Below are 13600 nucleotides of genomic sequence, written 5' to 3' on the forward strand. Positions count from 1 at the left end.
GCTGTATGATGTTACTTATAGATGGAGTCTAAAAGAGTCAAACTCAGAGACACAGCAAATTGTTGGTTGCCAGGGGCTGCAGGTGGAGAAAATATAGAGCTGTTCTTCAAAACTTACACTTATAAACTGAGTAAGCTCTGAGATGAAATGTACAGCATGCGGACTATAGTCAACAATATTGTATTATATACTTAAAAGTTGATCAGGGAGTAAATCTTAAATGTTCTCACCACCACAAGAACAAAATATGCTAATTATGTGAGGTGATGAATGTGCTGACTAACCTTAAAGGAGTAATTATTTCACAATATACACGTATTGAGTCATCATGTTGTATACCTTAAAGTCACACAATGTTGTATGTTAATTACACCTCAGTTAATGTGGGAAAAATTCATAAATTTATGACAAGTATATAAAATTAGAGGTAAGAATAAATTGAAGAATAAATATTGCATATATATTTTTCTAAACACTAAAGGGGAGAAAGGACAATTTTAAAACTTCTTTAACCACGTAGTTGGTATACTATTGAGAGAGATATGTTAGTACATAGCTGTGGAAAGAAATGTAGTGATATTTACCAAAAGCCTTCAAAAAGATTCATATACGTTACTTCATAATTTCACTTCTAGCAGTTTACCTTAGTGAATAATGCTGAGAGATTGTTGTCATGAAAGCATTAGTCAAAATAGCATAAAATCCAAATATCAATATTAAGATTTCTAAAAATAAACATTGGCACAAATATCAAACATTTCTTAAAAATTTCTCTATAAAATATTTATTGAATACTTATGTGTAGGCACACCCCCAAGTACTGGATACAAAGATTGCTTCAGTTATTTGCTGCTGGACTACAAACTATCTCAAGCTTAGAGACTTAAAACTGCAATGATTTATTTTTCGTATGCTTTTACAGTGGGGGCAAAGCTTATTCTCTGTTCCATGCAGCGTCAACTAGGGTAATGTAACTGAGGGCTCAACTATCCATATCCAAGGTGATCCCTTTATGAACTGTTGAGTTCATTTTGACTGTCAACCCAGAACTTAGTTGGTGCTGAGGGACAAGAATAGTGGTTCCTCTCTGTGTGGGCCTCTCCATGTCATGTGGTCTTCCTCACAGCATGGTGGCTGAATTTTTAAAAAATGTGTCTCCAGAGAGAAGTAGCCATAGTCTCAGGAGTCACTAATAATCACTTTGTCATACTTTATTAGCTAAGGCAGTTACTGAAGCCAGATCAGGTTCAAGTTGAAAGATCAGACTCCAGTTCTGAATAAGAGTATCAGAGTTCTGGAATATAAAGTGAGATAGGAAATAAGCTATAACCATTTTAGAAAATTCACAGTAGCATGGAAGTGATGAAGGATGCAGATCTGGGGTTCAAGAGAAAGATTTGAAGTAAATGGTACAATTTGAGGGATCATGATTACATAGGTGGTAATTAAAACCCCAGGACTGGTCATTTTCAATGGAATTGTATTGAAAGTAAGAGGAGAATTTTAAGATTTACCACCTTTAAAGGAGCAGAGGAAAGGAATAGTCCAGACACTAAGAAATATTTTGAGAGAAGGGAAGAAGTCTAGAGCATGGTGTTAATAAAGCAAGGGAAGGAAATACTTGAGAGATGTGTTCAAAGTTTCAAAGACAGCAAAGGATTCCAGTGAGACAGGCACTACACTGTAAAATTTAGGATGTAGTTGGTCATTAGCAAAATTGATGAGTGGTTTTCCTGGCTACGGAGTGTAAGAGTCAGATGAATTGGAAACTGTAAGTACAAAACGCCTTTAGTGTAAGTGACTGAGAGGGGGTAGAGAGATAGGAAGCATTGGATCAAGAAAGTTTGATGTTTTATAAAGTGGAAAAGGCTTAAGCTTGTTTGAAGAAGTTTGAGAAGCATTTAGAGAAGAGGGACGTTGGAGTGCAGGGAGAAGGAAAGGGCGAGAGGCAAACAGTGGCCAGTTCTCCCTGCCCACGCTGCAGCGGAGATCGCTGTCAGGTCCGCACCTAGCTCTCCTGTCCCACGACTTGAGGAACTGAGCGAAGAACATGTCACCTGACTTGTGTGTGCTATGGGGCTATAAATTATCATAAACTAGACAATAATTTCACTTGGTTTGGCATCTGAAATATAGAATCTGCAATGAAATTGGATGACTGCTTGACGAGAAGACATTTATTTATATGACGCCACCACGTACAAGATTATTACCATGTTTTTATTATGGGTTTTGCTGCATTATACAAGGTCCAAGTGATCTCGTTAGTGAAGCAGAATATAGAATATGCAATTAAGATTATGGCTGCATTATTTCACTGAAAGTCTTATCTTGATTAGTGTTTATATCCCAAAATATGTATCTATGATATTATTGCATGTATTTAGTGACTGAGCATGAATTCTCGTTTATTTTATTCAGCTATTTATATAAGATTCAGTTTATTCCCTTTTTGTACTCTGAACACACTAGTATTCAGTTTAGCTTACTCTAATTAATTGATGTATGCATTTATATAGTTTAAGTTGCATTGTTTGAATAACTATTTGTATGATAAAAACAATAAATCTCATAAGATATAACCAAGCAAATTTTGATTGGAGTATTTTCAAATCTAGATTATAATACTAAATATGGAAATAATTATATTTCAAAATGTAACCTATGAGACTAAAGAAGATACTATCCAGGGTATCACACTGAGATAGTAACATTGAATATTTGACTGACAATCTATTTACACACATAGCAAATTCAATAATTCTCATGTGTCAATCATATAATCTAGATTAAATAGGCCAAAAATAGTTCAAAAGGATAATATTAAAACTGGTCATTTGCAAAGGGCGACTAAATTGTGAGTGACATAAGAAGGGCAGAAGTTATTAATCTAATACTTAAACTGCAGTTTCAAAATTAGTTTATTAAAGGTAAAATAGCAGCTATAAAAAGAGCAGAGATACATATTTACGGTGATGCTCATGAATGAAAGAAGATGATTAAATATCATGAAATTTTAGCATCAAAGGCAATAAATTAAAAATCAGTTAAATAGTATAGCAAGCACATAAATTGAGACTCTTTGTATTCCAAATTCGTATAGTGTATCACTCGGCTGAAGGTCCTATTCCAAATTCGTATAGTGTATCACTCAGCTGAAGGACCAAAGGAGTGGAAAGTCATAATGATATCTGAAAACATCATAGTAGGAACAAACAGTAGAGAAACTGTACAGGGCATATCAGTTATTTCTGACCTTTTTTTAGAAGCGTAATACTTTTTGCACATACAGTTTTATATTGGCTCAATATTTGAAATCAATGAAATCAGAAGCACTGATGGGGTTTTGGGGAGAGAGATATACTGCAGGAAGGGGTCCATACTTGCTCACCCATTCCTGCCTCACCAAAGGTTCTCATGCAAGGCTACACAAGTCCTCCTAGAGAATTTGTGGGGTTCCTAAAAACTCACCATTTGAACACCAAAATGTGAAAATGGTAAGTCCCATAACAGAAAGGATTTGTGAAAGTTCGTTATATGCATGAAAAACTTCAAGTGCCTGACTTGTAAATCCTGTTTGCTTACTTTTACTTGCACAATATTAAAATCTGCGCGTAGTGTCTACACCAAAGTGAAAGTCAGCATCTTAGATACGACTTCTAAAGCTCTTCCACTTAATTTTTTTCACTAAAGTAAAATAACATTTAATTGAAGCAGATTATTTACAATATAAACGTTGAAAGTGGCCCCTCAATTCTCATAAAGTCAAGGGAACAAGAAAATGTGACAACATAGAGGAGCGCCTCTAATTTTGATAAATGTGCGGCACTTACAGAAATACGTCCAAAGTCTTGATAAAAAACTCACAAGGGTAAGGCCCAGCAGCTTGATTTACCAGGTCATTTAAGGTACAAATCTAAAGTCACTTCAAACCCAAGATTCCCAAATGTTACAATATCCTCTCTCTTGTATCTTGCAAGGAAATTACAGCCATCCGTACTGCCAGATCAAACTTCCCAGGCTGGTCAGTCTGCTCAGGTGACCAAATTCTAATTCCTGGGAGAGCATAGAACCTGTACAGTATCTCTTCGAGCACATCATCTAAAGAAGACCGACAGTGATACATTCGTTTTCTGTTCATTGTTACCCGTTTATGTTATAATTACATTGCTTAGGCTCTTTCCCCAATTTCAAGAGATACAATAAACAAGAACAAAAGAAACATTCCCCAGGTTTTATTAATTTATCTTATTATGCTTCATAATTTCCTAAAACCTATTATTACTTTAACAAAGCAAAATCTAATTTCTTTGTATCACTATGAATTACTCTTAAGATATATACCTGTAGTTTATCCAATATTCTAGGCTTCTTAATGAATGTAGCAATTGTAATCAGTAACCAAAATCAGAAAACATAAAAATTTTATAAAACTAACAACTTCTTAAACTAGCTATATAAGCCAAGGAGAAATAGGACCTTCAGCCAAGTGATAAACTATAAGAATTTGGAATACAAAGACTCTCAACTTATGTGTAAATAGAAAAAGAGTATCCCCTAATTCAGGTTTGTATCCTTTAAAATATAAACTAGAAAGTCACCCAAGTTTGAACTGGAAATCAGTCATATCAAAAGAGTGATCAAAATATGACTGGGCAAGAATGTTGAGAATTGTTTTCTCTATGAACTTGCCCCTTGTCCTTGCAACAAATGGGAGGGTGGAAAAGAAAGGCAAGGTGAGACTGGTCACCTGTTTACCTTGGGTTCTCTTACTTCAGGAGAACTTGGTTCTATGGGATTTGAAAGTTTTGTCTTTGCTTTATGACCTACCTAGAGGCTACACAGGTCGGCCACAATTTCACTAAGCATCTAGGATATTCCAATAAAGACTTTCCAGACAGTATGATTTTTATTTTCAAAAATGATTCAAGAGAACTCTAAGGTTGTGATAAAAAATGAAACTAAAGGGTTTTCAGGAACATTATAAAGGACACATGGACAAAACTAAAGCAGGGTAAGATGGAGGGTGGAAATGGGGATGGCTGGTGTGGGGGCAAATGGTGGGGAGAAAATGGAGGCAACTGTACTGGAACAACAATAAAAAATGTGAAAAAAATGAAACTGCCACTGGCAAAAAATAATTTAGGCTGAGTAGCAAGCAAATGTAGTCCATTTCAAACTAGAAAAGATAAATTTATAGCTTCCAAAAGATGTCATGCTGGTAATTTAAATGTTCTTCTAAATACACTTAAAATTTTCCAAAGTAAAATATTACATTTTTACATGTAAGAAAAAGATACAGAGAAAAATTTGAACTTGTCACACTTAAAAGGTCTCTCGCATAAGATTTGCCACATTACCACAGAACACCATGTATTACTTATTTCCCTTTAATTTAAATTGGCTTCTTGAGAAAGGAAGCATTTGACCTCCAGTTATCCCAATTAATTATACACTTGACTTTTACCCTTTTCTTATATTCTTGATATGCCAATGATTCAGAGATACCTTTTTATGTCATAGGCTGTAGATGCGGCAGTTAACAGTTTTTGAGTGTGCTAAGGTTTTTTTTTGTTTTTTTTTTTTCCTTTCATTTCAGTCTGTTCCCAGTACTCTAGAGGAGTATTTGCCATTTTTGGACTCTATGATAAGAGGTCAGTACATACCTTGACCTCATTCTGCAGCGCCTTACACATCTCCCTCATCACTCCAAGCTTCCCTACGGAGGGGGAGAGCCAGTTTGTGTTGCAGCTAAGGCCTTCCTTGCGAGGAGCACTCTTGAGTCTGCTGGATCACTATGAATGGAACTGTTTTGTCTTCCTGTATGACACAGACAGGGGTAAGTCGTAATTCCACCCCTACATAAGTAGAACTCTAATTTCAACCTGAAATGGCTTTGTGTACTTGTGATTTAGCAAAATATTTTAACTCTTAACATGACTAAAAAGTCAGAAAATAGTCACTGTGTACTGTCAATACTTTTATTTTGACTCAGGGTGGGGGGAATTTTCTATTAAACAAGCTTTAAATTCACAAGGTTACTTATAAACAAACTATGCTTGGTTACGTAGTTGAAATTAAGAGAAATAATTCTTTTAAAAATTCTGTAATGGCATGTAAGGTACCACAAAATAAATAAGTCTTTTACTTCAAATGCAAATGATTTAATGTTTGGAACATCTAAAAACAGATCCTGTCGAGCCCTGGCTTTGAGTTTGAAACACAAGACTCTAAACGAAGGATCCTGACAATGACAATGGATTCGATAGTAAGCTTCTGCTTGCTGGCAGCCTTTCGCTTTGTCTTTAGCTGTAGGCTCTAACCGTTAACAAGTGATATCATGGGACCCATGTGTTGGAGAAACAAGGTTGATAACTAATGTTAAATTGCTGACAATCCATACATTTTTGTACAAAGTACTTTGATTTTTAAGTTGGAGACATAACTTAAGGAGTTCCTACATTTTTCAATTCTGTTTTTTTTAATGACTAGAATAATGACATCATGTTATATTTCAAAATAAACATCAGGGAATCACCTGTGCAGTTTTGTCTTTGGTTCTTTTTCCTTAAAGTGTAAGATGTGTGAGAAGACAAGAAGTTAGAATAAAAATTGAAACAGGCAACATTTTAAGAACACCCTTGAATAAAATTCTATCTTTGAAATTAGTAAAACAATACACAAGCAAATTCTTTGAAGATATAATTACCTTCAAAAGTCCAAAGCATAATTTTCTATACTCAGATATGAAAATTCATTAAAAGAATTTATCTCAATAAAATTCACATTTTTAATCAGGTGGGAACAGTATGTCATATAAGATGTTTCATCCACAGTGCTCTTAGCACATTACTCACATTGGATTCATGGTAAATTTGATTTTCAGAGACAAGCTCAGAAAATGTATATTATCAATGTATTTTATATGTTGGCAGAGCACACTCTAATTCATGCTTGGAAGTATAGGAACCTACCTACATTTTATGACATCATTTTCCAATAACTAACAATCTAAAGCAATCCTGGAGAATGTTTTACAGTTTAGAGATATCATCACTCTGTTTATTTCTAACTTTCGGAAGACCCCTTAAGAAGAAGACACTGAAATTTGAAAACACAAATTAAAACAGTGAGATATGACGAGGTGTCTACTAGAATGACCAAAGATCAGAGTGTTGACAGCACCCAGTGATGGTAAGGATGTAGCATAGCAGGAACTCTCATTTATTGGTGGTGGGAATGCAAAGAGCTACAGCCAACTTTGCATGTCCTTATAAAACTGAATATATAAATAAGAGTGATATGATCCAGCAATCACTCTCCTCGGTACTTACCCAAAGAAGCTGAAAACTTATATCAGCACAAAAACCTGCACACAAGTGTTCGTAGCAGCCTTATTCATAATTGCCAAAACTTGGAAACAACCAAGATGCCTTTCAATAGGTGAATGGGTAATTAAACTGTGGTATATTCAGACAATGGATTACTATTCAAAGCTAAATAATAAGGACTATCAAGCCATGAAAAGATATAAAGGAACCTTAAACACAAATTATTAAGTGAAAGAAGCACATTTTAAAAGGCTTCATACTATGTAATTCCAACTATATGACATTCTTGAAAAGGCCAAACTACGGAGACAGTGAAAGAATCAGCGATTTTCAGGGGTAAAGAGGAAGGAGGGGTGAACAGGTGGAGAATACAGGATTTTTAGGGCAGTGTAACTGCTCTCCATTATAATGGTGAATAAAAGTCATTATACATTTGTCCAAACCCACAGAATCTACACCACCACGAGGAAACCCTCTTGTCACCCAAGGATTTTGTGTGACTATGATGTGTCAGTGTAGGTTCATCAATTGTAAAGTATGAGTATCAAATACAAAAAAATTATAATTCAGTAACAACTTAAAATGTTTTTAAAAATTGAATCATGATGTCAAGAATTATGTACTGGGATGTAGATGAGATGTTTATTCCTGTGGTTCATTATGACACAGTTCAGTTTGCCACTTAGGTAGAAGATCCTTATTTGGTAGCATCTTTGTCTCATAGGTCTCTTGGAAATACTAGTGGGACCAACGTCTCCCTCTTTTCCTCTGCCCCTGTGTAAACCAATCTCTATCAAGGAGAGGGTGTAGGCATTTGTGCATCAGACTCCGCACTAAACAAGGATTAAATGTGATGTGTTGCTTTTGCACCAGTTTATACATTTTAGGGTCCTCACTCCTGTGTAGCGAGTGAGATGCTTCAACCTTGAGCCACCTCGCGTTACCGCTCACCGTGATTTCTCTCTAGTATAAGCAGACATACTGCACATAGTAATTTAAAGACTCTTGCTCTTGGTTAATTTCCTGCCTTCAAAGTTTAAAGTCCATCATGGTACAAGCACTATTTCTTCTAATATGACAACTTGTAAACTTTCATCACTTACTGACTTGCTCCACAAAGCATATTTTTCCCTTGTTATCACCCTAGAATTTAACTGTTTTGCTTCTAACTGACTAATTCAAGTCACTCTAGAATTTCTTAGGTTTCTGCAATAATTGCTTCAGGATGACTAACAAGTCCTTTGTATTGCCTTCTATTATACTAACCCAACCCAACTTTAAAACAAGCACCTTTATTTTAAGAGGTAATTGCATGAATGAAAAACAACATTTTAGGAAAATAGCCATTTCTTGATGCTCAGATGGTTCCCCCAGCCATCATACCACCATGCTTCCCAATATTCTGGGGCTTGATGAGGTACTTATAAAAGTTAAAAATAATTTTTCTCCTTTTGAAATTGGTGTGCTCATTTTACAAGTTTAGAATAAGAGGTTCAATTTATTCCCTTAGATACTGTGCTGAATTACATCTCATCATCATGAACTGATGTATGAGCCTCAGTTATGAGCATATGATTAACTCCCATCTAAACACAATTGGCTAAGAGTATCCACATTTCACATCATGAAGAAAAAAGAATACACATCAACATTAAAGATCAGAATCTTTTTTAAATACTGTATAAAACCAAGTATAATGAAATAAAATAATATAAAACATTTTGATACTTTAATCTTTTACTGTTACCATAAACTGCTTATCAACACTTTTTTCTTGTTATAAGTAGCTATCTTAATTATGACCCTGAATTTCTCCACAAAATTTAGTGGAACATGGCCTTCTGATGTATCATAAATCTTTATTTTGGAATCAGTTATTTCATTTATTCATTCAATTATTTCTGAAATCTTAATCCCTGTAGTAATGTAATGAACTCTTAAGATACAAGAGCTTTATTGTCATAACTTAAAATACTGTTTTTATATTGAATTACCATCAATAAAATAAATGACACTTTACTTCCTCTCATATAAGACCTGTGCTCTAATCCTGGTCTGCTATAAAGAGCTGCGTGAATCTGCCTATATTTTTGTCCACATCTGAAGGAAGGAAGGAAGGAAGGAAGGAAGGAAGGAAGGGAAAGAAGGAAGGAAGGGAGGGAGACAGAGAGGAAGAAAGGAAGGAAAAGGAGATGGGATGGAGGGAGAAAGTTGAACTACACTGTCTTTAAGGCCCATTCAAACTATCTTTAACGGGTATTTAAAAATTATTTTACATTCCAAATATTCTATTCCTTCCCTGGAAATGTTGGACAGAGAGAGGGTAAGTGGCATAAGTGATATCTTTATCATCAGGTGACTCCCTTATTCTGTTCATTTGACTGCCTTCAAAGAAGAAAAAAAAATAAATTCATTTATTTAGTTCAATTTATTTATTTAGCAGTCAATAAAAACTTTATAGTTCACTTTGTATCAGGTACTTGGATAGATATTATGAATGCAATGATGGACCAGACACTACTGAGCATAAATTAACTCACTTCATATGACTTTACTAGGAGATAGTACACAACACTATACTTGACAACCAGAGAGTTGTCTTCGGTACATAGCCTAACGTTTTTATAATTTTAATTTGGAACACAATTGTTTTCCAAGTAGATCAATGTCTCTGTGAAAATAGATCATTTAAATATAAATGATAAAATTTTTGATTTGATAAATATGAACTACTGAATCTGTGAAATGTGGTTTATACACTGGAGAAATTAAATTTTAAACTATGTTTCATTTTACTTGATTAATTTAAGTAGTCACATTTGCCCAATGGCTACATATTTGGACAACACAGCATATCTAACCACTGAACTCATATGCAATAATATATTTCACTTTTTTGTGAACTTTCCAAATCTCATCTTAACTCATATTGGCTAATAAGAAAATACATTAGAGAACACCCTGTGCATAATCTTTTTATAGTCATTTTCAATGTAACCAATCATATAATTCATTTGAAATAGCTATTTTTAAGTATATTTTTTACCTGTGTCTGTTGCCCAGAATTTTAAATACTCCTGATATGTTTATGGCCATACCTCACACCACAGGCCACAAAGTGAGTTTATGATCCAGGAAGAGATGAGGAGATAACAACCTAACATTTTTAAACTTCTAATGATCATTACCATCGTTTTCAAAACCGTTAAAATGGCCAGCAATTTTGACCTCATGTCCAGAGTAAGCTACTGATGTTGTTTTATTTAATCTTGCTTCCTTGTAATGTTTAATGTCACCATTTTACTCAGATTAGTGCTTTCAGGCTTATAGTGTTATTTCACGGGCTGCTAAATACCTTATATCTAACATCTTAATAAGTATTATAATATGAGGTTATTTGTTCTTAGGAAAGATATATTTGTCAAAGCATAGAGAAAAAAACTTTGGCTTATTTTGGCTTCTTTCCTTTGATCATTTTTTTTTCTTTTTAGCATTCTTGTTAACAAAAAAATATATTCTACACATCATATAACATATTTTGAGAAACCTAGGAAACGATGTTGCAGAGGGCATGATGTGTGTATTCTGCTACTCCATGCCCAAGCCAGTGAGAAAAGTGACGAGGGGATGGAAGGAGGAGTGCATTTGTGGTGGGAGGGAGGGATCTTGCTATTTTATTCCTACCTACTGAGTTTTACTGAATATGTGCCTTTTATTTTTAAACTGCCTTAAATCTTTTGCAAAAAAAGACTTGAGATTTAAATAACAGACAAAAAGGAACAAATGAATAAGAAAAGGATGAAACATCTTTAAATGGCATCTCCTTTTCTCCCAATAAATAAGTTTGTATAAATCACTCCAGAGAACTCTCCTGTCTTCCTCTTCAGTTGTCAATTCCAAGACTCTTCTCCTCTATTTTCTCTTTATATTGTGCCACTGCATTGCTCTTTCCCACTTTCTCTCCCTTCCCTCAAAACCTAGAGTGGATCTCAGGTGCACTGGGAATCTTAATCTTCTCTCGTTCATTACCACTTATGGACTCCTAAAATTCTCTTAAGCTCACATCCATGAACAACATAGGTGGATGACAGAGCAGATAACTCTAAGGAAAATATAGCATAATGACTTCAATTCCTAATGAAGTAAAATTACTGATATATCTGCTTCTTCGTTGAAATCACTTTCAGATGGGAGTGGGATAAGGAGGATCAGGGGTACACCTGTCAACTGGACTTGGAGCTCCTCAGAGAGGAACACTCAGTGTCTAGAGGGCTGATTATAAGCATCTTTTATTTCCTTGCTCTCCCCAGCTCCAGTTCCTAATTACCACACATGCTAATACTCCGCCATCACGTATCTACCATTGACTATGCCACTAAAATGCTTCTGGATGATTTTTTTAAAATTAAAAACAAAAGTAGAAGACAAGAGCAAAACAGAGTTAATTGACATACAAATTCTTCAGAAGTAAGAATCTCACATTTTAACCTGTATTATGCAAGAGGGGGTGAGTAATTATTCTCTAATTCTTGAAAGTATCAAGCCCTTATTTTCAACTTATTTCTTACCCCTGAAAGAAAAAGTGTTAAGTCTAAAACCCCTCACCAGGATGAGCAAGAATTTCCTTTTGTAAACCTCCCATAATGACCCTCAGGCAATTACCGGTGTTTATAGTGAACCCATTAGGATTTAGACTGTTTTATAGCTCATTCGAATATATTTGCCTACTGACTTTTATTACACTTATGGTCGAGCTGACAAGGCCAAATATTTACTGACTGTCAGTTGCCCAGTGTGAGCATAATCCAGTCCACCGGCAGGACAGCCTCACTTCACTAGATCTCTCAAGCAGTATCAAGAAGTATCACTGCCTTCTTGCTGCAACCAAGACTGTGGGAGAGCAAAGAAAAATACAGGTATAAAAGTAACAATGGATCTTTCTATGGAGATTCTTACTTGTAATTGAGGGAGTCATAGTAATCAGCTACAGGCAAGGCAGCTCCTGCTCCCTTCACAGCCTCTCTTTGATATCCGTGCAATGCCTACTCTCTGCCCTCATTAGCCCAGCTGCCACAGGCTCTTCCCACTGTGGGCTGGAACTAAGGGGTGATTGGATGGGATGAAGGAGCACCAGTGGGTGTGTTTATGAAGAGGTTTATATGTCAGATCCCTTTAACTCTGGTGGGAGGAGGCAAAGGGAAGTTCATGTCTGTTACCTCCCACATTCCCTCATTACAGAATGAAGGATATGAGGTCAAAGCTGGAAGCCATAGTCATATTCTGAAGGAGTGCTGAAATCAAGGAAGGAGAATGTATCAGAATAGGACTGCCAATTGAGGAGATTGGCAAAGAATGATGATATGAAGCTAAAACAAGGGCAGTCAAAGAAGACACCAGAACACGGAACAATGGGCTGTCAGGGTGAACTGGAGATGAGTACAGAAGCCCACAGTTGCTTTGGTGGTGCCAACAGCCTTCCAGATTTTCATTTGAAAGTTGGAAGAGGCCCGAGTGTGATGGCAGGGAAACACAGTATGCAACTCTCCATGAGTGCTTGTGCTGGGTTACTTCACTTGTCACTTAATAGGCACTAGACACACATTGTTGACTGACTGACTGACTGTCTGGATGCTCTTTCTTTCCCATTTCTTTCCCACTGTCAGTGTTCAGTCTCCGAATAAACAATAAGAGCAGACCTGGGTAAGACCTTTGGAGGCCCTACCCGCTAGAAAGGTGATCGTGTGATCATACCCTGCCCCATGGAAACTCAAACAAACAAATTATAAAATAAGTGTATGGGAGTCCAGCAGAGTTCTGATTTCCCCCATGGTGATCATTTCAGTGTTTTATTTGGAAATATTAAATTTGTATGATAAATATTTGCTATGATAGAATCTAGAGCATGTGCTAAATCTGTCAGTTGAATTGTTTTGCCATGCCTGAGGACCAAGGGACAGAGGGAGAACATGTTCCTTGAGAATCATTACATGGATGGAATGTGGGTATAATGTTTAGCGATTTTTTTATCTAAAACAGACAAATGGAAGAAGCTTTATTACTGGTTTCATTTTTCAGTGACCCAGACTTTTTTAAAGCAATAAGCTTTCAAATGACTTACAATTTCCTGACAACTTCTTCATTTAAGAAAAAAAAGTGTTGCTTATCTGAAGATCTGGGGGAGAATCTCTCTTTTAGAGCTCTGATGAACATATTGCCTAAAGATAACTTATATTGTCTCAATGAATTTTCCTACTATTATAAAAATGGAA

At 35.6% G+C, this 13600-nt stretch overlaps 1 protein-coding gene across 5 annotated transcripts in view; it reads left to right on the forward strand.

Annotated features, from left to right (window-relative positions):
• The window catches only part of GRIA4 (glutamate ionotropic receptor AMPA type subunit 4), a 383403-nt gene that overhangs the window by 130977 nt on the left and 238826 nt on the right, over window positions 1–13600 (forward strand). For all 5 annotated transcript variants that reach the window (XM_024570807.4, XM_045204106.3, XM_024570806.4 and 2 more), the window contains one exon: window positions 5600–5839. In XM_024570807.4, coding sequence (XP_024426575.1) covers window positions 5600–5839 — 240 coding nt within the window. The remainder of the gene's footprint in view (window positions 1–5599; window positions 5840–13600) is intronic.

This window comes from Desmodus rotundus, chromosome 5, assembly GCF_022682495.2.
Source record: "Desmodus rotundus isolate HL8 chromosome 5, HLdesRot8A.1, whole genome shotgun sequence".
Taxonomy (NCBI): Eukaryota; Metazoa; Chordata; class Mammalia; order Chiroptera; family Phyllostomidae; genus Desmodus; species Desmodus rotundus.